General features: G+C 39.6%; 1 protein-coding gene across 8 annotated transcripts in view; it reads left to right on the top strand.

Annotated features, from left to right (window-relative positions):
- The window catches only part of add1 (adducin 1 (alpha)), a 28,877-nt gene extending 3,351 nt beyond the window's left edge, over nucleotides 1-25,526 (top strand). The window contains exons 2-18 of one of the 8 annotated variants that reach the window (XM_085414040.1): nucleotides 8,892-9,100; nucleotides 9,516-9,678; nucleotides 9,862-10,013; nucleotides 11,613-11,693; nucleotides 11,862-12,011; nucleotides 12,099-12,242; nucleotides 12,335-12,433; nucleotides 12,769-12,942; nucleotides 13,027-13,377; nucleotides 16,366-16,461; nucleotides 16,569-16,661; nucleotides 18,030-18,116; nucleotides 19,079-19,235; nucleotides 19,969-20,322; nucleotides 21,240-21,329; nucleotides 22,142-22,175; nucleotides 24,090-24,230. In XM_085414040.1, the coding sequence (XP_085270166.1) occupies nucleotides 8,906-9,100; nucleotides 9,516-9,678; nucleotides 9,862-10,013; nucleotides 11,613-11,693; nucleotides 11,862-12,011; nucleotides 12,099-12,242; nucleotides 12,335-12,433; nucleotides 12,769-12,942; nucleotides 13,027-13,377; nucleotides 16,366-16,461; nucleotides 16,569-16,661; nucleotides 18,030-18,116; nucleotides 19,079-19,235; nucleotides 19,969-20,322; nucleotides 21,240-21,329; nucleotides 22,142-22,175; nucleotide 24,090 (2,421 nt within the window). In that variant the 5' untranslated portion in view covers nucleotides 8,892-8,905 and the 3' untranslated portion in view covers nucleotides 24,091-24,230. Of the gene's footprint in view, nucleotides 1-8,891; nucleotides 9,101-9,515; nucleotides 9,679-9,861; nucleotides 10,014-11,612; nucleotides 11,694-11,861; nucleotides 12,012-12,098; nucleotides 12,243-12,334; nucleotides 12,434-12,768; nucleotides 12,943-13,026; nucleotides 13,378-16,365; nucleotides 16,462-16,568; nucleotides 16,662-18,029; nucleotides 18,117-19,078; nucleotides 19,236-19,968; nucleotides 20,323-21,239; nucleotides 21,330-22,141; nucleotides 22,180-24,089 lie in introns of all 8 variants that reach the window. The other 7 variants (XM_085414042.1, XM_085414039.1, XM_085414037.1 and 4 more) reach the window with 7 other exon arrangements.
- The last annotated feature ends 1,261 nt before the right edge of the window (nucleotides 25,527-26,787 follow it).

The raw sequence follows: 26,787 nt of genomic DNA, 5'->3' as shown, positions 1-26,787 counted from the left end.
ATCATCTTGTCTTTATTTTTAGTTACCACATACCTTAAACACTTAAAGCTGTAAGCTAATGATAGTTATATAAGAGCAGATGTTGCTGGTGCAATAAGCTGTACGTTTTACGTCCAATGGATGATGATCTGATTAGTTGACTAATCGCAAAAATAATCGGTGACTAGTCGACTATCAAAATAATCGTTTGTGGCAGCCCTAGTTTAAATGCCCCCTCCTCTTTTTTTGACATTATTTCTGATCAAGGAAAAAAATAGTATTAATGTAAATTAATGTCAATAGCCTTGTTTACATGGGCACAAGCAACCTCATTAAAAACCTGTCTGCATTAAAAAGAAGTGTAAACATGCCAATTTGAAGATTGTTATGTGATCATGCTCCTTTAAGGTGATTAAAATTTCCAATTGTTAATCGGTTTGATCTGTATGTAAATAGTTCTTCCAGTGTTCAGGGTGAAATTATTCTTGCTCTACATGTCTGTTACATCAACACAACAAAAACAAGTTGAAGGTCTGTTCAAAAAGGAAAAATAACACAAACTTCACAAATGTTAGAGAGGGGAGAAGCTGAAATCTGTGACATGCGGCGTTTGTTTACATTGGAAAAGACAACTGCTTCTACTGTTTTCCAGAAAGTTAGACTATTCTGCGCTTGTCAAATGCTTGGATGTGTGTAAATGCAGGTAATGGTCAGATCACTTGGTTTAGTTTCTATGTAAACAATGACGTTATATTACAGGTTTTAATTAGATTTACATTTTGCACGTGTAAACATGGCTAATGAGAGCAGCATTGTGTATTTGATTTGCTGCCTCTTGATTTTAACACGTTAGCTTGTTTAATTTAATGAGAATGAAATAGTCTCTAAAAGTGCTGGTAGATTGCTTTGTTGATACAGCTTCTTTAATTTTCAGTGGAGTGCACAAAACAAGACAAGACAACATGCACTGGGCAGAGCTGGAATGACACCTAATGCATTCTTTCTGGTAATAGCAGCTAGAGATGACGCTTTCACACACGCAGAAATACAAGAGTTACTATTGGATTCTTTATTCCCAGTGATGATGGGCATCCAGCTTGGAGATATAAGGAGTTATTGTCTCAGAGCATCTGTCAAATGGCTGAAAACAGATAAAAAGTAGTAATGGTCTTTCTGTTTCTATGTTTGTTTGTTTTTCTTTTCCTGCCCCTGAACAAATCTTTTCAGTCTCTCATTTGATTGGCATATTTTTGGACACAACAAAATAGATCTTTTAGTCTTAGCTTAGTCATGTGGAAAAGATGGTTTTAGTCCAAGCTTCCGTCTCTCAAAAGTAAATTATGATAACACTGAAGTGTGCACGAACACACTGAGTGGTTGGGAGTTTTTATTAAGAGCCGGGCGCACAGAGATGAGAAAGCCCGGGGCTGGTCTTCATGTGCCACCTCGTCTGTGTTTTTGTTTTTCTGCCCATCATTGTCTCATCAGTCTCTGGAGTATGGAAACATCTGTATCGGGTGTTGTCAAAAGAGTTCAAAACATCAGTCACCAAGAGAGAATGTGGTTATTTGCTTAGTACAACAGCTTATTGTTTATCTTCCTGTTTAAGGGTAAAAATGTATATTGTAGAAGGTCGTGACTAGGATTGATTGATTGATTGATTGATTGAATCTTTATTTTGAACATGTTGAAAAAGTATAAAAAAAATAGAATTAAAAGAGACAAATGAACAAAGCAAACAAAAGGAAAACGAGCAACCACAACTCCAAATAACATCCATGTTCAAAAAGGAGCAGGAAGAAGCATAAGCTTATTTAATCCCACCCCTTTTCCACTATCTAGTATCAATAGACTACAGAAATACCTCCTTGCAATTACATTATATGTTATGTGTAATTTTTTTTTTTTTTTTTTTTTTTTTAGGATCTGGAGTATTTTGTTGTGATACTTTAAAACTGTGGACAGACTGTCACTTTCAGTCTGTATCAGGCTATTGGTAGTTACTGGTGAAAGTTCTGTAGCATGGCTCTTTTTTGGCAGGATAAGATTTTATAGGACATTAATTTGTCAGGTGTGCCATTAGTTCGGTAAATATATTGCCCTGATCCCTACCTTATTTATCTAAAATTTTGTGCTTATTTTTATTAAGTAATTTGCAGGGTTTTCTAAGGTTTATTTGTTTGGCGTATATTGAATCAAATACTGTTTAAAAAAAATCACACTTTCCTCAGTCAGTGTGAAACCAAATGTGCTCTTTTATCAGCTTTAGCACCCTGTTAAAAGAGAGACCTCAAACAAGGGGATTTTGCCATTACTGCAGTTGGCGATAAGGGAGTCTGACACTGTTCATCAGCTAGAGCTTGCCTGAGAGCAGAGTTTCTTAGTCTTCAGTTCTGTTTCTGATTGCCTTTGCTGCAGGCTGGGGTTAACATAGTTGTTGTCTCTCCAGTATGCAGTATCAAAAGATCATTATTCACATCTCCACCCCACAGCTAGTCTTGTAGCAGCTAATACATTTTTACACAAACCTCTGTGTCCCTTATTTTTAGTTAAGGCGGAGAACACACTGCTGAGATGAAGTGATGATAGTAAAGGTAGCTATAAAGTCCCCGGCATTTGCAGGGTAGTCTTTAAACACTCCCTGAGCTCTATTCAGCAACTACAGAGCACTTTCCAATACGGATTTTCCAGTGGGTGTGGTTACAAAAGCCAAAATGTCCTATTTAATCCATTACTGCATGATTGATGATATTAACTTTGCTTCCAAAATAATTCCTGTAAGATTAAATTATAACAACCAGGATAGACATATTTACCTCTCAGCCTTGTTGTCACCTGGGAGGGTGAGTGGGTGAATGGCTTGGACACCTAAATGCACTGAAATAACTTGAAAATGAGGCAACATAGGAGCTTGAAATTGACATTATAGGTGCATCTACTAAAAATCCTGGACTACTTCAGACTAAGAAACCAAGAGCAAAAGCAACCGGATATACTGCTATCATACTCTAAATGGCACCATAGTGGAAGTGGAATTCTTTTCTTGTAGTCTTGTGGTCTGATAGCGAATGGCCAAACTAGTTAAATGAGTGGCACATTAATTCCAAGTTGTGCTTTCTGACACTGACTGCCTTGGAGTGTGATGTTGGCCCACAGCTGTTCTTACATAACAGCAATCTTTATAGGCTGTCCTGTGTTTCCATGGTGATGTGTTTGGTTTCCAAGGCAACTGTACTCCTAACAGGAGCTGAGGCCAGCTGAACACATGCATCTACATTTCTTAGGAGAAAGGAGGAAAGGGCCTGGTGAAATGGCAAACTTTCTGTGTCTGATGATGTTTTGCTTACTCTGTCCACAAGGAATAAACGCTTTTGAGATCTGATCATTTGTCACTTGTAAACAGCAGAAAAGAGTTGCACTGAATATGCTCCTGCTGGAATTTGCAGTGTCTGCTGTTTAACAGCTGGAGGGACTCTGTTGATGTTTGAAGTGAGGCTGAGTGGAGTAAGAAATTATGTATCAAATGCTTTTGAGATAGCAGTGAAAGTGACCTTATTCAGTGCTGTTTGAGGGTTTTGTTAAATGCATAAAATTAAATGTTCCTTTTGACCTTTCTGTGCTTTGTTTACGCAGGTATGGCAGTGGATTTGAAAGCTAGCAGATTATTGTGTACCCTTTGTCTTCTTTCTCTCACAGCTCTCCTTCTCTCATCTGCCTCTATGTGGTTTGAATATAATTTAAGAGATACATGGTTCCACCTGAATTTGCAGCACTAAGCAGAACTTTTAGCATTGTGCATTGCCGGTTTGGATTCTAGGGTGATGGCAGCTTTAAATGAAAGGATCCTATTACAGTGTTCCTGCAGTCCTTTAGTCCGCAGAGTTGGCTCAATGTGAACAAGATTTAGGATTCCAATCAGACCTAAATGTTGTTTTCATGGTTTTACTATATTAACTTTGCCTCAAAGAACCTTATTAATTATTAGTATCTCCAAAACATTTTTTTTTAAAATCAAAAAACCTATCAGTACTTGTCTGATTAGAAACTTCAACACAAGCACAAATTTCTTCATTGCCACCGAGTGCTAATGGACTGAAAAAGATGCAGAGTTAAAGCTTTTATAAACAGTCTCAATTTTGATATTGATTCTAGGGCATTAAGCTCAAATGGATAATGCTGATATGTTGCTGACTTGCGATAAAATGCTGTGGGCCATTAGTGTCAATAATATCTGTAGGTTCTTTTTTTTTTCCCTAACCAAAGTAAGTCACAAAAGTCCAGTTTCATCAAACGCGGTTTATTTATGCACTTATTCTGTGAAATATCATATAAACATTTTGCGGTCTTACAATTCACGCGGTTTCAGATTGTGAAAATGCTGGCAAACTTTCTCCACTTCTCAGATGGCTCTAAATTGGTGTGTTTTACACTCAGCATGAAAAGGTATATTTCTGTGTTGTGGTGTTGATTTTTCTGCGTTTCTTGACTGTGGGTACAATTTCTTTGCCTCATTGCCATTAACAGTTAACACCATCAACAGGAAATGTAACGTGGCTTTTCCGCAAATTAAATCAAAGTGAAAAAGATGTGACTAACTGTCTGGAAGCATTGAGACCTTTTTCTGGTAACCCACTCTGACATGGGTCAGTGTTTGAAGAACTGCAGACACTGCAGTGTTGTCAGATAGCTTTGGTATGTGTTAGTCTCAACTCTGCCTGTAGCTATTATGAATAAAGTGAAATGATTGTACAGTGATTTTAAAAAGTTTATGATGTATGAATAGCTTACTCTAGAAGAGGTCACTGCCTTGCAACAGCATGTAACAGCTGTTTTGGACGCTAAGTGATGCAAATTGTCTTTCTTAGCCTGATTTAATTAATTTGGCACATGGGCATCAGGGCAGCTGGTGTGGTGCTGCAACTTCAGCAGAGGCGATTGTGATGGTTTTTGAAAGTTCAGCAATATCTGCCCACCTTCAAACCACAGCTTTGCTCGATCATCAGAGCTGCTTCCAAATGTTACTGTTTGCTCAGCATTGGTAGGATTTTACTCGTGATATGTAAACAGTCAGTTTTTTAGGTGGGGGATCAGTGAGGAGTGAAAGAAGAATGTTGATACTGATAAGTGAAAAAGGATTGGCCCGATTGGTTAGTCTGATAATTGCATGATCCCTGCATACATGCATAAAATACTTACACTTATTGCACCTTTTTAAAGAGCATTCTTTGGGTTTTAAGTTGTCGTTCTGGATGTTTTGCACATCACACTAGAGCCAAAATGATTATCACTATTTTTTTTTAATCTGTATTGAGATTCTGATTATTCATTTTTAGTGACAAAAATGTTTTTATTACACTTTCGTGTGAACATAACAGTGCTTTAACATCCATGTTGTGCTACATTGCAGCTAATGTACAGATTTTTAGCATAAAGATAAAATTTGTCCTCCTCGTTCATGTAAATTCAGTGAATTTCTCAGAAGAAAATGTGTAAATAATGAATCAAGTTTCACCAAAACGTAACACTAACTGAAATACATTTACATTGAGCTACAATCCTGGTAATTAAAACATTTTTGCAGACAATGAGGTCCACTTGACCTACGTGCCTCTCCTAGAGGCAAAATATAAAGTCTTTAATTCGTGTTGCTTTGCAGTGCAACAACAGCTCTTCAGCACTCTATGATTTCCTCTTGGTTAACATCACTAAAATTATTTCCTAACAATGGATGGTGATGTTCACCTTTGACTTTGGTTATCTGTCTATCTGTAGTATTACTTATCCATACTAGTCCAGGAAACTTGCACCGTGCTGGGAACAGCTGTGATCGGCTCGTGGAGGCATTAACTTGGCGCTGATTTAGGTATCGCTTGATTTGCTGTTACTTGGTGACTTCAAAAACTTCATTTAATTATTGGAAGCGAAAATTGGGATGGATATTAAAATGTGATTAATTGTGCAGCTCTCCATCAAACTAAATATAGTCGATTTTTTTCATATTTTTAAGCAGCGTGACAAAAGCTGCCACTGCTTCAGTTTTTAAAATGATTGATTTGCCCCTTCATGTACTGAGGATCCGTCATTAACACCTTTTAGCTTCACATGACACATTAATGGCTGAAGAGCAGAAAGCTTTGTACTATGACCTGTAAAAGTTGCTTTTCTAGTCCTATTGAGGCTCTATGTGATTGGCATATATTTCAGTGACTTCATTCATAATGATTCATCAGGTTGAGATCTTCCATGATTTGTGGCAGATGGCTTAAATATATGTGCAAAAGTACACAATCAAAGCAGTGCTGCTGACAAATTTTATTAAATATGTAACATTTTATGCTGTACATTTAAAAAATAAAGTATATTTTGTTGATAGAGATTGACCAACAACATGGAAAAAATGACTATTTGGAGATTCCCTTGCATCATTAATAGGCCAGGGACAGAGGATCTCTCTCCCTAATGAGTGTCTGGCACCAGATCTCAGTGCTCTGTATTCCTCTGTCAATAACTCACGCCCTAGTTACATGACTGAATCAAAACTGAGTTTTTTTCCTGAATGGTTTCAAAGAGTATGCAGCCTCGCTGTCTTTTCTCATTCTCTTATTTCTTAATTGCACTTTAAGTTGGTTTTTATGACAAAAGGAAAGCAACAGATAGGAAAACAAAAGGTGAAGAACATAAAAGTGCTTGATTTTAGGAAATTGGGGACGAATGCCATTGCAAAGATAGCCATGTCAACCTCAGCTGTCTCCTCTTTGGACAGAGTCTGGAGTTTCCTTACACGTGGAAGACGTAAGGATTATTTTGTTTCAAGTATTTACATTTTCATTATTTTGCTCAATGAGTAATACTAAAAATGATGACAATTCTATACACTAACCTTTTTGATAGAATGCACAAAATGTAGGAAATGCATGTTTAGTTTGAATGTAATTGGTAAATTGAATTTAAACACATTTATCTTAAAATAAGGGTCTTTTTTTTTTAAACATAATGCTAAATAAAAGCAAATGTATAAAAGTGCAATTAAAAGATGGAACCAAGCAGTAAAAGCAACAGTTACTTTGTATCTCGGCACTGCTGGAGTGAGAGGTCTGCCGAAAGCCTTTAATTGAAATGCATAGGGGACAACAAATGGCACTAAAGTTGGACATCCCATAAGCATTAGGAGGTAAATCAATTGACCAGCCAAACTAGTGCTGCTAAATGTAACTGCTATCTTTAATGGGTCTCAGACTTTTGTGATGTGCTTTACTGTGTTTAAGTGACATGTTTACTGATATTAGATTTTAAATATTAGATTTACAATAATTACTTTGATATGATACACACCTGTTATCATACTTAATAAAGACACTTTAATAAAGAGACGGTGCATGTTTAGGACTTATCTTTGGTCTCTGTCAGTGGTCTTTAATTATTATATTGTTGGTCTGACTATACCACACATGAAGGTATTACAACCTGCCTATCTGTTGTACAGATTAAGTTTATTAAGTAAAAAAAATTGGACAAAGTATTGTTGGTGTAGAATTTGCAAAACGGGAAACCAAGTCCTGATTTAAATTCGTGACCTCAGATCTGTGGAAATATTGGTGTTATTGATGTGGAAAATCTCAGAACACCAATAAAAGCGGACAGGAAGAGAAAAAAGAGGGTCCGTCAGCTCCCTCTGTGATGCTGGATGCTTTGAGTTCAGTATGCTGTTGTCATGGCACTTTTGGCTCAACAATTTGTATTGATTTGAACTAATGGGCTGGCTCACACACACACACACACACACACACACACACACACACACACACACACACACACACACACACACACACACACACACACACACGCTTCCTCATGAGTTTGTCTGTGCCCTTCAGAGTCAGCACTTGAGTACTTTGTCCAGTGACAGACAGCTGCAAACTATTTATCCTTACAAGCACTCAGCCAGGAGGATCAACTTGGATCTACTATAAATCTGGCTTCATGTCTGCAGATCCCTCACTATTGTTGTTGTCAGTTTATAGTTTTATAGCAGCTGCTTTAGGTAATATGCAAAGCTGTAAGAAGTAACTGTTAGAATTAGCGGGCTATATGCTATAAGTCATGTCAACAACATAACAGAACATGCACTGTTATAGCTCACATGACTGAGCAGGGAAACCCATACACTGTAAGGCTATAGCAGAGGCCTGATTTTGAGTTCGCCTCAAGGTCATTTACTGCTCATCTTCCCCTTGTTTGTTCTCCCAGCTTTTGACTTTGCATCACTGTCCTATCTAAATGAAGAAAAAAAAAAAGTAAATATCTATCACAAAGATTATGAAATAACAAGATACAGCTGGCTGTATTTTCAGTTTCTTTTATTTCCTTTGGCCAGAGTTGACAGTGGAGTGCTGTTGTGATTTCAGGAAACACATTGTGGAAATCAATGATAACCTCTATGTGGTCACATGACCAAGGCAGGATGTAAGGGCGGTATGGTTTGCATGATTGGCTTTCTGGTTTAATGATGGGTGATTCTCATTTCCTCTTTTACAACAGGAAACTTCCTTAAGTTAAAGCACTTTGTAACCAAGCTTCAAATACAGATGGTGTTGACTGTTATGATGGAAATCTATATACTGTATGTCAGACAGTACATAGGTGTGCCATCAAAACACACACAGAAAGTACTAATTTTGATTTATATTCTAGTAAAAGGATAACCACTTAAAACATGAATTGCTTTCAAATTATATGTTTAGCAGTTTTTGAATTAGTGTTAAATTGAACAATTTCTTTCTCATTTTACAGACTACATTATGACCGTAAGAGCGACATTAAGCCTACCACACAAACCCACTTAAGAAATGTACAATGTTACTATTTGTTTTACTCTATTAGATGTTTAACAGTAGTCTCTGACACGGTTACAGGAGGCCAGCCCAGGATGAACGGCGAGTCAGGTGCCGGGGTGGTGACAGCCCCCCCTCCCACCACAGCCCCCCACAAGGAGCGATATTTTGACCGGGTAGATGAGAGCAGTCCAGAGTACCAGAGGGAGAGGAACATGGCACCGGACCTGCGACAGGACTTCAACATGATGGAGCAGAGGAAGAGAGTCTCCATGATCCTACAGAGCCCCGTCAGTAGGACGTATTCATTAATTCTGCTTGTTCATGTTGTTTGGTTTTCATGGATCAGAGTCAGGTCATGGTTCATATGTTCAGAAATCTCTTGATTCGTTGATTCGTCAGCAGAATGCCCAGGACAGTGAAAAAATTTGTTCAGAGGTCGATTATATGCATGAAAAGCACTGATGTGTAAGTTTTTACTGTGCAGAGAGAAGCTGAAGAAGTTGCCCTTTCATACAGGCTCAGTTTTATGCATTTTTGAATCTAATTAATATTAGATCTGTGTAGATCCGTGGTTATTTCTGCCTTTAGGATTTGCCCTGTTTCTGAAAGTTACTCTTACCACCCTTTAAAATTCAAAGTTGATCATTTGTTCGTTTTGTTGTTTTTTGTTTGTTTGTCGTGTCTGTGTCAACGGCCCTCCAGGCCTTTTGCGAGGAGCTAGAGACGATGATCCAGGATCAGCTGAAGAAGGGAAAGACGCCCACAAGCCTATTGGCTCTGCAGCAGATCGCAGATTTCATGACCACCAGTATGCCTTCCATGTACCCTGCAGCACCACAAGGAGGCATGGCGGCACTCAATATGAGTAAGCAGAGAAGAGAATGGCTGTGTGTGACTTCTTGACCTCAGCCCTGCTGTGTCTGTGCTCACAATGAGTAATGCAGAGCATGCCAGAGTTGATTTCAGCACAAAGACTCTAGTCAGATTTCAGTGGCAGAACCCATCTAATTGTTGTATGTGAGATTGCCTTTTCTTTCTTTCTTCACAGGTTTGGGAATGGTGACTCCAGTCAATGATCTGCGTGGCTCTGACTCCATCTCCTACGACAAGGGCGAGAAGCTGCTGCGCTGCAAGTTGGCTGCCTTTTATCGGCTGGCTGACTTGTTTGGCTGGTCTGAGCTCATCTACAACCACCTCACAGTACGTTCATTCATTCCATAATAAAACGTCAGGTTGATATTTTGACACAGCTTTTAGTATGCCCATGCAGTCTGAGTCTGATGCATTGCTGCATTTTAGAAGCAAGTCTTGTAACTGTACAATGATCCTGGGATGATTCTGGGTGGTTATTTTTAAGCCCCTTTTTAAATCAAGGATAGAGTTTCAATTTCAATGGTAACTGGGATGTGTGTACAATCACCAGTCGAAACAAATAAGACTTTCAAAAGTTTGTTGACTGTGTCACAAAATAAGGTGTAAAACATATTTTTCCTGCAGTTGACACTTCCACTGCACATAATTTCATAAAACGATGGCTTCAGTGAAGGCTTAATCCAGAGTGCTAACCTAAACAGGTCTCTTTACACCCAAAGAGACCACTGAACAAATACTATGTTTGTTCACATTATTGTCCAATAAGCAAAGAAGTAAAAAGCCCTACATCTTTTACTGTGATAATCAGCAGAGAGACATCCCAAAGATCTTCTAGAATCAACTCTCACAACTCGTTACCTATACAGGGAGTTACTTGAAAGCATTATCTAAATAGCTTTAATGTTAGTGGTCAGCAGAATGTATAACTGAAAATATACTCTGTTCTAGGGCTGCACGATTAATCGTTAGAAAATCGTGATCTCGATTCATACTTATGTGCGATCTCATTTCCAAATGACAACGATTAAAAAAAGAAAAAAAGACGACAATTGTACCGCATTTTGATCCGGGACGTAATCTGCATGAAAACAAGCGCTCACTCTTCCTGCTCAACAAATGACAAGGGCGGAGCCTTATACCACGTGATACAGAAGCTGTGCCGTGTGATGCTAAAATTAGCAGGGAAAAAACAACGGAGAACACGTCAGGGATGACGAGAAAGTGACAGGAGAAAATCCGTCCCGGTCAACCACCCAAACATCAATAACGGGAACCTTATACAGCGCTTCCCTATACCCGTCGAACTCCTGCAGGCACAAAGAAATTACGGAGGCTATTACTTATCACCTGACCAAAGATATGGCTCCCATCAACACTGTGCAAAACGAGGGATTTAGGAAAATGATCAACACCCTAGACCAACGCTACACAGTCCCAACCCGCAACTATTTTTCTATTGTTGCCACTACCTGCTCTATACACGCAGTGTCGAGCAACGGTGGAGACGGAATTTCAAGCAGTACAACATTTTGCGGCAACAACAAAGTGTGAGACATTTATTGTTTTTATGTTTTTTTATTGTTTTTATGTTCAGTCTCAACTGTTACGAAGTTGATGTGCAGTTAATAAGTGCAATAAATATTTATACTGGAAAAGAAAATCGTGAGAGAATCGTGATCTCAATTCTAAGCCAAAAAATCGTGATTCTCATTTTATGCAAAATCGTGCAGCCCTACTCTGAACAGTGCACTAATCTGCACAGTAACTCCAGTTTTTGTTTTTTTCCTCCACCACTTTTGGCTATTTGTAAATTTCTGCCATAGAAATTTACTTCTGTTCAGGATTCTGTGAGTGTTGTTTCCTCACAGTGCTGCTCAGTTTGAGCCACCTTCAGTAATCTAACATTGCTGTGTTCTTGTCTTACAGGTCAGAGTGAATTCAGACCAGGAGCGCTTCCTTATTGTTCCCTTTGGGCTCCTTTACAGTGAAGTCACTGCCTCCAGTTTGGTAAGAAGCACTTCAGATCATTAATCGAGGCTTTGTTTTCCCTTTGTTATTGAATGAAGCAATTTCCCCTCATATTATAATACCTTGAGCTGCATGAGTTTACATCTTTTGAGATTAAGTTTTCAAAACGGGGTTATACAACCTCATACAATCTGCTATTCCATCTAGGTGAAGATTAATCTCCAAGGTGAAATGGTAGACCGTGGCAGCACCAACCTTGGAGTCAACCAGGCCGGTTTCACTCTCCACTCTGCCATCTATGCTGCACGTCCTGATGTCAAGTGTATCGTACATATACATACACCTGCAGGGGCAGCGGTAAGCAACAGTAGTGCATGCTGTAAATTTACAATTTAAAAACATAGTTGGTTAGGTGTTGTCTGAGCCTGTTTATTTTTTTTGCAGGTGTCAGCCATGAAATGCGGACTGTTACCCATCTCTCCTGAGGCCCTATCCCTGGGTGAGGTGGCCTACCATGACTACTACGGCATCCTCGTGGATGATGCAGAAACTACTCTTATACAGAGAAACCTTGGCCCTAAAAGCAAGGTAACAGCAGAGTCTTTGTGTGTGTGTAATAGAAATCAAAAGGAGAGAATTTATTTCTAAAGGGAATTTTCTTTTTATTTCGTTTGTTTCAGGTGTTGATCCTTAGGAACCATGGCTTGGTGTCAGTAGGTGAAACAGTGGAGGAGGCTTTCTATTACATCCACAATCTGGTCACTGCCTGTGAGATCCAGGTAGGACACTGAACCACCTGGTAGTGGTAACACATTGAAATTTTTTAATGTCAAACGATCCGTAATATTCTGGCTTTGTTGTTTCATGTGGTTGTCATACATGTTTGTATGCGTTTTTCACAACTAATGCTTTTGTCCGTTGTCTCTTTGTCTCTTTATACATGTTCATCTGTCCTTGTGTTGGATGTCTGTGTCTCTTCCTTGATGTGCTTGTGTCCTCATTCTCTCTTTTTTTTTTTTTTTTTTTTTTTTTTTTTTTTTTTATGGTTTTGTTTCTGGATTCTGGATCTTTCGATGGTTTGGTCTGTTTGTATACCCCCCTTAATATTTTGTAGGTACGAACACTGGCCAGCGCTGGAGGGCCAGATAATCTGGTGATGTTGGACCCTGGGAAATACAAGTCACGCCCACAGGTCCCTGAGCCAGCTGGTGACGGGTCCTCAACCCATCCCAAGTGGCAAGTCGGGGAGCAGGAGTTTGAAGCCCTCATGAGAATGCTCGACAACTTGGTAAGCACAAAGGGAGAGGGATGATTTAAGTTATATGCAAGACACATACATAGTCACACATTTTTTTGCTTTGTCTCCATCCAGGGCTACAGAACGGGCTATCCTTACCGCTGCCCAGCCTTGCGAGACAAAGGTAAAAAGTACAGTGATGTGGACATGGCCTCCTCCGCCCACGGTGGTTACTCATATGGGGAGGACAGTGACTCAGGTGCTCGCTCCCCATTGAAACACAGCTTCCAGCGCGGCCAGCGCGACAAGACCCGCTGGCTAAATGCCAGCGGCCGCCCCGATGAGCCCTCTGAGGACGGGGCCGACGGCAGCAGCCCCAAGTCGAAGCCTAAGGTGTGGACGAACATAACACATGATCACGTCAAACCCTTGCTGCAGTCTCTCTCGTCCGGTGTCTGCGTGCCAAGCTGTATAACCAACTGCTTGGTCTGTGCCTACCTTATTGTTCATAGTATAGATTTTACAGCTACCTTGTTGGTGGTAACGGGTAGATGGTCGGCATCCTGAGGGTCTGAGTACAATGAAAATGAAAAGAATGTTGCAAGTTTTTCACGTTTTCTCACAGAACTGCTTGCCTGCTAAAATGCAAGTCGGTGCAATCTATCTTTTTACTGCTTTTCTTTCTTAGTGCTTAAATGCCCCAGTAATCCATCTTTCTACTGCAGTCTCTGTACTTCACAGCTTACCTCACAGCTGTGATTATGTCTTGACTATTTTTACTCTTATTCTGGTATCCTAATACTTCATGATGCCCGGCCAGCTGCCCACAGCATGCCCCACTGCATGTGTAGTAGTGAAATGCATTGTTGGTGTTGATGTTTTTCCCAGAGGAGCGAGCAGCAGGGGTGTGGCATGAGTCTGCAGGTAGGCAGGTGAATGTGGCACAAACAGGTGATGTTGCTCCTGACCACCGTATTGTTCACAATCCCTTAATACACAACTGTGCATCGTGACGTTTGTTGCTTAAAGAAGAGTGAGAAGATAATGAAGTAAAAAAAGAAATTAAGAAAAAAAGTTCTTTGAGTTTTGAGGCTTTATTCACCAAAAATCTTTAGGAATCTGTATAGACGTACTATAGAGTAAAGAAGGAAGGTGGCATGATGAGAGTATTTATTTTTCCAGGTTAAATATACTTTACACACACTGGATTATTCCAGATTTACTTCACTACAGAGTTATGCAGCCTGCTCCTTTTTTTAATTTTCCTCAAACACTTGCAACTGTTCCCAGTTGTGCATTTGTGCGTTTCCTCCTATTATTCATATTCTCTCTAATCTTCTGATTTCAGTTTTATTTCCAAAGTGGCTTTGAGCACCTCAAGGCCTGCATGAGTGGATCTGTTTGGGGCGGGGTTCAAAAAAAAAGAAAGAAAGAACTAAAACTTTTGAAATTTGACCTGACCCTTGAATTAATTATCTCCTGTTGGGAAAGTAGGAAATGTTGTGTGTGAGACTCTTTCTCAGTGAGTATATCGTGTTTACATGTTCATCTCATACTCAACCAACCCAATCCAGCTACTTCCATCAAGATTCCCTTCCTCATCTATCTTCTAGTTTGGCAGCTAACCAGCCAAGCTTGTAACAAACACAGGAATGAAGTCATGAGCTTATGCTTACACATGCCTAGTTTTCAAAGGTTGAATTAAAGCATTTTGCATGAAAGCTGAAGATTTGATTTCTGTATTCACCTGCTGCTCATTCAGTTTGGTGCGGAAATGGGTTTTCCCTGCAATCATGCTGAGCATTACCAGGTTTGCGTTACAACCATGGGTTGTTTCTTCACATTAAGAGGAACACATTATTTAGCAAGACACCTAACACTTTGATCCTCAGCTGGGTAAGATATTCTTAGTCTGTGGTGTTGTGACATTCGATTTCTTTGTCCCAACATGGGCGGGTGTCCTCGGGTGTATTTCTCTCTTATCTCTGTCGTCCTTGTTGTTGTGTATCAGCCTGGAAAATGACTTTGGTGATGCCAGCTCACCCCTCACTGCCACTCTCGCTTCGTAAGCCAGCCTCATCGTCTTAGTCAGCCACCCTGTCATGTCTCACTTCTCCCTCACAACTAACCACCCACCCAGCTCCTTATTCCCCTCCACGCCTTACCCTTTTTACCACTTTTTGTTTCTCCATCCTGTGATGTTTTCAGTTCTTGTTTTTAAGTTAAAATAGCATATCAATGATGATGACAAATGAGGGTTTTTTGTTGATGAAAGAAGTTGGTTGTAGCACCAGTGATGCTGCTGTGGAGCACAGTGACAGTCTTGTGACCAAAAAATAACAAAGTCAGAAATTTAGGATGACTGCTGCTGTGACCTGGAACGCAGCGTGATGTGACTCACGGGTCAACACGTCACTTGTTATTAAAAAAAACAAATACAAACCCAAACACAACATGGAAGTAAAACCAAATGTTTCTTGGAATCCCAAAGAAGAAAATGAAGTTGAGTCATCCAAACAAAAACTTGTTTTTGTGACTGCATCGAAGAGGAGGATGCAGGGGGAAACAATGCAGCGGAGGGACCAAAGCGTATTAGATCAGTGTTATACAAGTGATTTGTAATGAACTTATAGCTGCTAGGTCTGCTTAAATCTGTGTATAGGCACCTTTAAACATTTTGTCATTTATTATCTCAAAGGCAGATGAGTTTATACTCACCTAAATAATGTTAAACACGGTGTTTGCTGTAAATCCTTTAATGTCAGCTCTGATTTCACATTTGCCTTCCAACAGCCTACTGTTCCTTGATCTAAGACATGGATGTCAGAATCATTACCCCTGTTGTTGTCGCCCCGCTGGGCGGTGTGAGCGCTCAAGTTTATAAATGTGATAACTAGAGAACGAGGCAAAGTAGGATTTTTGAAATTCATACCATAGGTGTATCTGCTAAGTGACCTTAACCTCAGGAGTCAAGGCTCAATTTTTCAGGCCAGTTCTGGCCCACAGGCCTTATTTTTTGACTCTTAAGTACTAACCTAAATGATCATTTCCAAACTGATTTAAGCTTCCCAGTCACATTTCATCTAGTATGAAATCTAGTAACGTCAGGTATGAAAATCTACCGCTTTATTGTATGTTTAGTCATTCTGTGGAAATGAAGCGTCAGTTAACATTCTGTATTACTGGGAAAATCCTATATAATACATTGATAAAGTAGCCTTGGATAGATTATGTTGGTTGTGGTGTAGAGGAGTCCCCTGAATTTAAAGTGGAAAAGGCGCCTCATCATCATTGGTTCACTTTTTTTTTTTTTTTTCCCCCATTCAGACCAGTTTTGTCAGTTTCAGTTGAGCATGATTCTTGTTTTGTGAAGCCTGCATAGTATTGTCTGATTATATTTTTGTGCTTGGGTTTGTCATGTCATTTCATGTGTCTGGTTTTAGCTGGTTTTAACTCTTTATCTGGTGTTTACAGTGGACAAAGGAAGATGGGCTCCGCCAGGCTGCTGCAGTCAATCAGTTCATCCCACTGAACACCAACCCAAAGGAAGTCCTGGAAATGAGGAATAAGGTATCACAGCGTTCTCCTGTTTGCTTTAAGTGTTTCGTCCTTCTAGGAGCATATTTAACAGGATACTTTTATTGTCCTTTTTATGAGTTGAATATTTTTGTTTGTAGATCCGGGAGCAGAACCTGCAGGACATAAAGACAGCAGGGCCCCAGTCTCAGGTTCTGTGTGCCAGCACTGTGGTCGAACGCTCCTTTAACCAGGTCAGTGTGAGAACTGAGCACTGAAACACCTCACAGCTACAACTCTCCTGACCTGGAGATGAATGTGCACTGTTGAACTAGCTTGATTTGTGTCTGTTAGTGTCTTCTATTGAGGTTGGCTCAGTTAAAACAAAATCTACATTCTGTCCAGGTCAGGAGTTTCCCTCCTAAACCAAGAGGCTGCAATGTGTGAATATTGTGCATGAAGCTGTACTGGCCACTGTGAACTCTAACGAAAGACATGGTTGCTACTAAAATCAGATTTATGACAGAATAACTACGAAGAACAAAAATATGTCATCCGTTGTGTTTACCAGAGCATGGGTGACTTTAACTTTAATTATTCTTTGATCACAGAGAGTGTCAATCTGGCAGGTGAGTAGTAAGTGAGAGAGGCAACCTCATTCTCCTCTCCAAACCTGCCAGCTCAGGCTGTGTCCATATTCATACATTGTCTTTCCTTTGTTTTAATTTGCTTTTAATATTTATTTTGTTTGTAGCAGAGTAATGGTTGTTACCTTACACAACATTTGCAAGCTGGTCTCTTACAATGCTAAAATGATTTCCATGTTATAGTCAAATAATTGTTTTTTTTTGTTTGTTTGTTTTTTTTTTTAAGTGCATGAGTGAGGGACAAAGCAAAGCAGTGGGAACATCCTAAAATGTTTCCCCCTGCCGTTTGTCTGCATGACTCGTCCTTCCTGTCCAGCGTTGGTTTTTAGCTAAGTTAATAGCTCTGGTAAAACAGAGCTCTTAATCGTTTTTGGATTAAGATAATAAAGCTATAGGGGGTAATTTAAAACGTTACCAGTGCATAACTGCTGATTAACTGCTGTTTTGCACTGTGTAGCACCCCCTTGTGTGGAGAGTTTGCCTTTACAGTGCATGTTTCTGGCTCTTTGTTCAGTCACTGCAAGCCTTTTCATAACCCTATGACTATTTGCGGAACCATCTCTCTCTGCATGTATTTCCAATATATGTTTGTATGGAATGGTGTGAATGCAGAGGTGGAAAGTCATTAAACGCAACGATAACTGAAGTAGTTCATAGTAAATGAATACAACAATGTTGGGTTATTTTAAATCAGTTTATGCTCTTTGGGCCTCCTTTTTAAAGCTATGCCCACCAGAGTTGACTTTGTGAGATCATGTATTTGAACACCTTTAAACACAACACAATACTATACAACTTAACCTTTGTACTGAAATGAGATATAATCATAGTCTTTCCCCCTTTGTGCTTGTGTGTGTGAAAGGTTTGTGAATATTTGCGCACCTTCGTGGCTGCTTGGACCAGTGTTAATCTGAATGTTCTAGTGTTAGAGCTGGGTTTTGCCTCTCCCCCCCCTCACTGGGTTTACTATTGCAGGACGCCCCTCTGTCTGACTGTACAGACACTATTGATGGCCTTGATGTGTCCGAGGGCTCCTATAGTCCTGCTAAATCTATTAGAAAGGTACTCACTGCTCCAATCACTTTTTTCACACCATTATTCGACCTGTGAGACAGCAGATAGGCAGATATCTGGAACTAATGAGTGATAGTTTAGTGAGAGATTACAGGGGTTTTTGAACGTTGTGACTGGTTTTCTTCAACTGACAATTTTGTTGTTGGTAAGGATACTTCATGTTCAGTACACTCTGCTGACTCTGTCTGAAGGATGGATATTTTTTCAGACTTTTGTTTTTAACCCAAGAGGAGCAGTGAAAAGTGCTTAGATCCAGTAACATTGTGAATTTTACTGCATGTATAACAAATTGTGTGATATATAAACAACTGACTTACAGTAATATTCATCTCAAGTTGTGTATTGTAGTGGTCTGTGCTGTGAATTCCCCACACCCCCTATATGACACAGCTATCTTAACTCATGCACATACATCCTCTGTGTAAGCAAATGGCACATACTTACAATGGGTGGGCGGGCTATGTGTGCAAGGCCCAGAAATGCTTTTATGTGAAATAAAAGGTTATTGTGAGTGCACAAAGGTTATGAATATTTGCTTTGTAACTATTCTGTTACGCTGTTGGCTTGGACTGCTTGAACTGGACTCTTCAGTGCTTTGCTATATCAAAGCTAATTAAGTCTTAAAAGAATACCAAAGGTTTCTCTTTTCTTATGTGTTTTGTTTTGGGTTTTTCCCTTTTTTGTGCAGTTTTTAATGAGGAAACTTCCTAACTTTTACTTCTGCCTTACATTTATGAATTCATGGCTGATGATGCTAATATTGTGTTTCTGCCTGCATCTTATCTAATATTCACACTTCAGACTACATTTTGTTTGTAAAGAACAACTACAGAAATACAGAAATTTCTACATATAAAATGCCATTTATAGCTTACAGTACGTGGATTTTATTATTTTTTTGATCTGCTGATTGTGCTTTCCCTTCTCCTCCCCTTCTCTGTGTTCTGAAGGGTGAACTGGTGACTGCATCCAAGGCAATCATCGAAAAGGAGTATCAGCCCAAGGTTATCGTCAGCAAGCAGGGGCCCAACCCCTTCACCAAACTCACCGACCAGGAGCTGGAAGAGTACCGCAGGGAGGTGGAGCTTAAACAGAAAGGAGGTGAAGGTGAAGAGCAAAGCAACATTGCAACTTTTTAAAATGATTTCACCTATAAGTTTAGTCTTAAAGTAACATAAACGTGTATTGGAAGTTTGCTTTACCTGTTTGTATCTAAACATTCAATTATAAACTGTATATCAAAGATGGCTGCAATCACCATGTCATTACCCATCAGTTTGTGGGCTGGAGTTTAGTATTTTGGCCGTTGCTAATTATTTTGAATTTCACCCGCAATGTCATTCTCATTATACAGGTACAGTAAAATTGAGACTGGCGTCACTCATATGTCCATCAAAAAGTAAATAAATAAATAAATGGACAATAAATGGAGATCTCAGGGGGAAAACGTTAAAGAGTTGAGAAATGTGTTTTCTTAGCGATAAAATCAGACTTGATAACAACGCATAACTATGCGTCTTAAGGAGGGGAAAGAAACAGCATTTCACAGCTCCCTTCTTCTATAGTCCCACTTACTTGACCTTCCTCAAGAGATTTGTTATAATTGGGGCAAATCAATAATTTTCCTATTTGTGGTTTACAGAGTAAATAACGTCACAGAAAATATCTGAGCTTTCATGACCTCATAAACATGATTGGGGGAAAAAATGTAAACAATAAGACTTGAAGTACGTTTAAAATCAGCTTATTATTAAAATAAATCCTACAGAATAAACTTCATACTTGCCATACTGTGATGTTATCTCTCCACACACACACCCACATTCACACGGATTCACAGTGCAGGGTCGATCCATGAGTAGGGGGGGATCAGCCTCTGCTGTACCCAGCCCGGCGCCTCAAACGGCACAGATGGGTCAAGCCTCATCATCTCCACCGTCTGCAGCTGACTCTTCCAGCTTAGAGAAAGCCCAGCCTACAGCTGCCACACCAGCCTCTGAGCACGGCTCCTCTTCTGTCGGCGGAGCTGAGCCATCTCAGAGTGGAGCAGACTCTGCAGGAACAGTGGCAGACGATGTTTTTTCGACTGCAGATGAGGTTTTTTCAGCCCCAGATTCTCCACATAGGGACTTCCACTGTGCTGTGCTGCGAGCCCTCAGCAAGGAGCCCTCGGTGGTAGATGCAGCTAAGGCAGGTCAGGCTCCATGTACACCAGATAAAGTGGAGTTTTGCCTAAACTCTGGCCTTCCACTTCCCACCTCCCCTGCTCAGCCCTGGGACACTGGGAATCCCCCGCCTGCTGTGTTCTCTCCTTCTTCTGAGGGTTTGGAGTCTGCTGCAAGTGTTTTACCATGTGCAAGCACCCTCCATACCCACACTCTAATCTCTGAAGCCTTTGCTTGATTATTTTTTTTCCCCATAAATCCCCTGTCTCTGATGTTTTGTCGAAGGCAGATCATATACCTTTCTGCAGTTTGATTGGACGAGGGGCTGAGGAGATAGGATGCTTAGAGTAAAGTTCATTTTTAACATTCAAACCTTCTGGCTCTATTTTTTTTTCTTCTTCTTTCAGGGTTCTCACTCCTCAAATGCAAAAAATGTTATTTAGTTTTATTTATGTATTAATTTTTGCTCTGTAGAATTAACTCTTGATGAAGCTGCATCTGAGCTCAATCATCCAATCAGAGTATCCCCTGTGTGGAGAACAATGGTCATTCTCTTCCTGCTAACTTGTCTTGGATACATCTCTGGTGGTGTCGGCTCTCCCTTCTGCGCATCTGACTAATTTCCATCAAACCTTGATTTGAATCAGGTTCTGGGGATGTTTTTAAGGTTGATTTAGTGGTGTCTGTATCAGTAGGTTTGCAGTGCTTTCTTGATTAAAGCTTACAGCTTTTGTTTATTTTGTTTAGTTTTTGTGTGTGTGTTATCTCCCCTCTCCTTTTGTGTTGCATTATGTGGGTGTTGGCACAGAATGACTCATTGACATAAAAATGTGGCTTTTAACTGTATATTTAGGCAAAAAAACCAAAACAATGATAACTACTGATAACCTTATAATCTGATGTAATGGCTATTTAATTGTTTAATGTCTACTCGCCTTTCTTCCAGATCCAGGGCAGCTTGTAGAGTCTGAGAACGAGCCCAAAGACCCCAAACCCACATCCACACCACCCAGCACCCCAATCAGAGCAGAGGAAGGTAAGTTAGCCTGCCATACTTGGCTCACTTATTTCCTACCTGGTTCAGCATGGGTTTCTCCAGTTCTGTGGCTGGAAGGTTTGGGTGTTTCTAGGGTCTACAGCGGGAATGCAGAGGCTCCTGCCTATCCACCTGCTTGTCTGTCTCTTGAGTTTGTTGTTGCTGTGGTCTTTAATAATACTACTATAAGTGTTGTGCTTTAATTTCTGTAATAACAGGCCAAGAGGTTTTGTTTATTTCATAAGAAATATTTTTAGGGCTGATAATCTGCTGAAAGCTCAGTTTGGAAATGCTGATAATAAAAAGAGCCTGTTTATCAGCTTTTGATGGACCATAGGACAGACTCATTTATTTTCTTCCTCTTGGTCTTTATTACTATTGGATTACACCCATGTCAGTGGTATCATTCCTAATGATACTGGAACTGACCTCTAAAAACAGGAAGTTATTTTTTACATTGAGCAATCTCAGTTGAAGTCATCTTAAGGGGTAAACGGGTATCTAGCTTTGATTGCAGGTGTAATCTAATACCAGAAATGTTGTTGCATAACATGTGTCTCTCTGTACAGTATCTCCTGTTCCCCCTTCACTTCCATTCTCCATCTACTTGGGGTCTATGAAGAATGGTTCCCAACCATTCTTTATTTTTGTTAATCTTCTGATATATATAAATATTTTATATATTTTTTTATCTTCATTTTACATTTTTGATTTTCCTTTTTTAATTTAACACAGTGCCTGTGGTTTGATCTGCATAGACATTTGTTTCTACTTGTGCTTTTTTCTTTTTTTGTGGCTGCGATTACAATCAGGAGATGGAAATTCAAAAGAGTACCTGTTACCATAGTAAGTATGTACTGTTCCACCTCCTCCACACCTTCATAATTAACCCGTCACCCTCCCACGCCTGTGTGTGAGCATCGACCCTGTTTTTTTCCCCCCTTTCCCGCTCTTTGCATGGCTTCAGTAGCAGAGCAGTGTTCTGTGATCTAAACTAACCCCTTTTTGTCGGGGTGTGTGACTGATCAGACAGTTTAGACTCCTCTGAATCTCTTTCTCAGGGGTTGATGGGTTATTTCAGAGCTCCTCACTCATAATTAGTGTTTCAAGTTCATGCCAAGAAAAAAAATGAATGAATGAAAAAAGACTGACATTCACAAAACAAATTGCAAGATCCTTAACTCTAGTGGAGTAAGTGGAGGATGTTCCTGAAGTAAACCTCACACCGTACTTTCACTGTGTCACATTAACCTCTTTTCTTCCTGTCGACTATTCGCTATCAAACCTCTCTTGCACATTAGCACATTTCTGTAACTGTTATATGACACTGTATGTTTCTGTTCTGGGGAAAAAAAACTCAGGTAATGTTTTGAAAATATCTTTTGAATGTCGTTTGTCTTCCAGACGAGTCCTTTACCAGGTACACGAGTGCTTTATTTCTCTTGTGGCTTTCTGAGCGAACTTGCTGTTGGTTTAGCTGGTTGAAGCCAAAAGCTTGGCTGTGTGGTGGTGCTTGGTCTCCATTTTTATCTGTCTGTGTTGTTCGGCCTTATCTGTATACTGACAGACATGAAGATATGCGAAAACTGAAATGCGCTGCTGTTTTCTCGAGTCTTGTTTTGCAGTAGTCACTGTTGCATGCAAACGGTTTTTAAAAAATAATGAAAATCCAGTGCGAGCTTGCAGCAATACTTTTAGGATGCTGTTTGTGCCACTGACCCTTGAAACAGAACATCTATGATGCAGCACTTTTTTTCTTTTCTTATCTTATCTTATCTTTTTTCTTTTTTTGCTGGGAGTGGTTTTTTTTTTTTTGTTTGTTTGTTTGTTTGGTTTTTTAAAAGACGAGAATTAGTTCAGGTCACTAGAAAAACTTTCCAACGTCAGTACTGACTTGGAGTTTTAAGGCACTCTCATAAACAAGCTTCCCATTGGCAAAATAACCCCTCACATCATGATGACTATATGGACAAGTTTAGTATTTAGAAATTAAACGGGATTTTTGCCAACAAGTATGCAAACATCTTATTCCCTTCCCAGCAGCTTGATTAATACTGTACATACTGGTGGCTCCTGTTGATGCTTACTACTTTTTGAGAGCTGATGCAGTGTTGAATTAATTCCCTTCCCCTGAAAAATACACTAAAATACACTTTTTTAAAAAAAAAGGGAAAAAAAAGAATCTTTGCGTTGTGGATGTTTCTCTGATTTGTGCGTGCTCTGTTGTATTTCATTTTGTTTTGTTTGTACACAGGGTACAAATGAACAAGGGAACTGCCCTCATTAAGATTTCCCTGTTTAAATGAAGGTAAAAGAAAGAATGCAGAGTGCTCGCTCAGGCCTGTCAAAGTGATGGAAATGAAAGGAAACAGGGAGAAGAATTCCCAATGAGAGCGGTGTTCAGTGCATCTTGGTTGAGGTTTTGCTCTGTAAAAAGCTACAAAGTTGAAGTAGTGGATTATTAGTTTGTTTTTTTTTCTTTCTTTAAATGTAGTGTGAGTATTGCCTGCGCAAGTGTTAGACTTGTGGTCACTGAAGCTTTCTTAGACTAAAGCACCTTAAGTCAGTAGTGTTTGGGATGGTTTTATTATGTCACATAAATAAATGACTGTGTGGACTGCAGAGAAAGGTGGATGCATCTAAAATAGAAAATCGCATGGATTTTGCAGCTTACCCAGTTGTAGTAACGCCGCTCAGCAGTGCAGCTCCATTAGTTTGTCCCCTGAGTCCACTAACTCTCTCCATCTGCCCCTCCACCAGAGTCCTTGCCAGAACAAACCTTTAAGGATGAGAGTGACGCAGCCACCCTGAGACAGACCCTTCCAGATTTAACACCCGATGACCCTTCAGATGCTCCAGCGCTTCCTGCCGAAGACTCCACCCCCGCCACTGCCGACACAGCCGAGGGGGAGGAAGCCGCTGACGCCGGCGACCAGGAGGGTGACGAGTCTCCCAGCAAGTCCCCCTCCAAAAAGAAAAAGAAGTTTCGCACTCCTTCCTTCCTGAAGAAAAACAAAAAAAAGTCTGAGTCCTAGATTGAAGAATGTTGGATCGGTCCTCACTGCTGGCTCCTGTCTCTTTTTCTTTCTTTCTTCTTTTTTTTTTGTCTCTGCTTTTTGTCTGATATCATTACACCGTCAAGTTTCAAGCAGGCCACAGTTACACGCCATTACTTTTTAAAAAATATATATAATTTGCCGCTGGCTTATTAACCTATTTTCCCTTGTGTGTGCCAATTTTGTATACAATGTAAAAAATGAAATGCATAAGGTTTTTAATTAGTAGCAGCTTTTAGTTGCGAGTGAGTGTTGCATTTTGTCTCGTCCACTTCATCTGGCCTTTTATGCATGGCTCTTACTACAGGCCCACATAAGTAATGTGAGGTTATTTTATTTTTTTAGATTACTACTAAACCACTGTAACCACTAGAATGTATTGGGATTGTATCGAAATATATAAGTGTCTTTCAGCAAAAGCAAAACAAGAAAACATTGAATGCAGACAGAGAAGCTCATACCCTCTCATTTGACTGGTTTGAAACTCTGACAGCGGGAACTACAACTTGCACAGCACTAATTGCATCCCTGAAGCCGTGCATCCATGTAATTACATGTTGGCAGAGGAAGAGAGCGACACTTCAGTAGAGGACGTGCTCGTGGGAAAAAAAAAAAGTCCATATTTTTTATTTTTAAATTTAAACCAATCAGTGCATTCGATATTAAACACACCTGGATGTTGGTTTTGCTTCTGTTTTTAAACACTCTAAATACCCACCTGGTTAGGTAGTTGTAAAGTGCTTTCTATCGATTTTGATTTCTACTGATTTGTATTTTTATTTTATTTTTTTTAAGTGGAATTTTATTCTAATATTTCACAGACAAGCACCATTAAAATATCCATCTGAGGTGCTTGCAAACCTGCAGATGGTGTTTTTTACTGAAGCTTTAGTGTGAGTATAGTTCACAGCGGCGTGTGAGTCAGGAAATGTGGGCAGGCATTGCGCTTAATGATTATTCTAAGGGTTGATGTAATGTATTTGCTACTGGCTTTAAGACATAAGTATGAAGGAATGTGTAAAAAAAAAAATCTGTTTGTGGTTCCCATATTTTTTCTTCCCAAGCTTGGCTTTAATTTTTAGTTTGGTTTTCTTTTTTTTTTCTTTTTTCTTTTTGCATTTACCTCTGTTTACAGTCTCAATACTACATAATGTGTATAATTCCAAACTTTATTCTGCATAAACTGTCTTATTTCACTCCCTGAATAGATTGAGCCATGATTACTTCCTGTGAGCACACTGTGAGCCTCCCTCTTTTTCTTTCTTTCCTTTTTTTAATGAACTCAGACAACACTTTGAAATAGTCGGTTATAGATGCAGTTGTTACAGAACTTATAAATGGCTGTTATAAAGCATGTCTGGACCTCTTCGTGTGAAACGTCACGCTGCTCAAACCTACTTTGTCCCTGAATACCTTCACCTGTTTCCAGTTGCACAAAACAAAAAGTTCACTGGAGAAGCGCTTCCGTTCTTGTCAACCTGATGTAATCTGAAGATTGAAAATGAGTTGCGCTTGAGGTTGCAGGGCATTAATATCAAGGCCTATTCCATGCTTTGCTCGACTTGTTTCTCCATCTTGTTTTAACCCACGAGGAGCCAAAAGGCATCGCAGGTGCTTTACTTACACTGCTGAACGTATAAGCTGAGAACTCCTGAAGGACTGCATGACAAGAGTGCATCACTATAACTACCCCCTTTAGATATGGCACACTAATTTTAGTGTCCTGATAACAACAAAGCCCCCTGTAGTCCTTTGAGTGTACCATATTCTTTTTTTTGTTTTGTTTTTATAAATTGCTTAATTTTGCTGATTTGTATCCTCAGTCTGAACTGCTTATAGTTTAAATATCTCATCATCATAACATCCACACACTTAACACTTCACTGCTTATTTGTCATGGTTATTTGCCTCCTTTCTACAACCATGAATAAAAATACTACAATTAAAATCACTTTTGTGTTATAGTGGTCATTTACAGGGAATTTCATGGTAGATGATGTAGAAGTCTCCTGCAAGGAACTCGACAACCCTTTTTTAAGTATGCAGTAATAAACTGGGTTTGTCAAGATAAGTCAGAAGAAATATAGTTTCTCTTTCGCCGCCATCCATTTAAGACTTTCTCATAGTATTTTCTTTGAAGTGGTCTCCAGCAGTAGTCCAAACTTTTTAGATGTAGTGTTAGTTTTCTGAAAGCCTGCTGAGAGAGGTCATGTTAAGACAGGCACTATTGCTTGTTTATGTTTCCTCTCTCCAGTTTGCTGAAACAGCCGATCTGTCTCTGACCGTGGTGCTGAAGTTGCATTTAAGAATTAGAATTTTACTAAATTCTCGCTCTGTTCTTAAACTCCTTCTTTTGTAGATGTGCCATAAACGCACCATAAAAACACACCATTTGTTATAGT

This window comes from Rhamphochromis longiceps, linkage group LG7 (genome assembly GCF_057381845.1).
Source record: "Rhamphochromis longiceps isolate RC_006_pf linkage group LG7, R_longiceps_female_GT1.1, whole genome shotgun sequence".
Taxonomy (NCBI): domain Eukaryota; kingdom Metazoa; phylum Chordata; class Actinopteri; order Cichliformes; family Cichlidae; genus Rhamphochromis; species Rhamphochromis longiceps.
The sequence above is the reverse complement of the archived record's forward strand: the minus strand, read 5'-3'. Positions and strand labels throughout refer to the sequence as shown.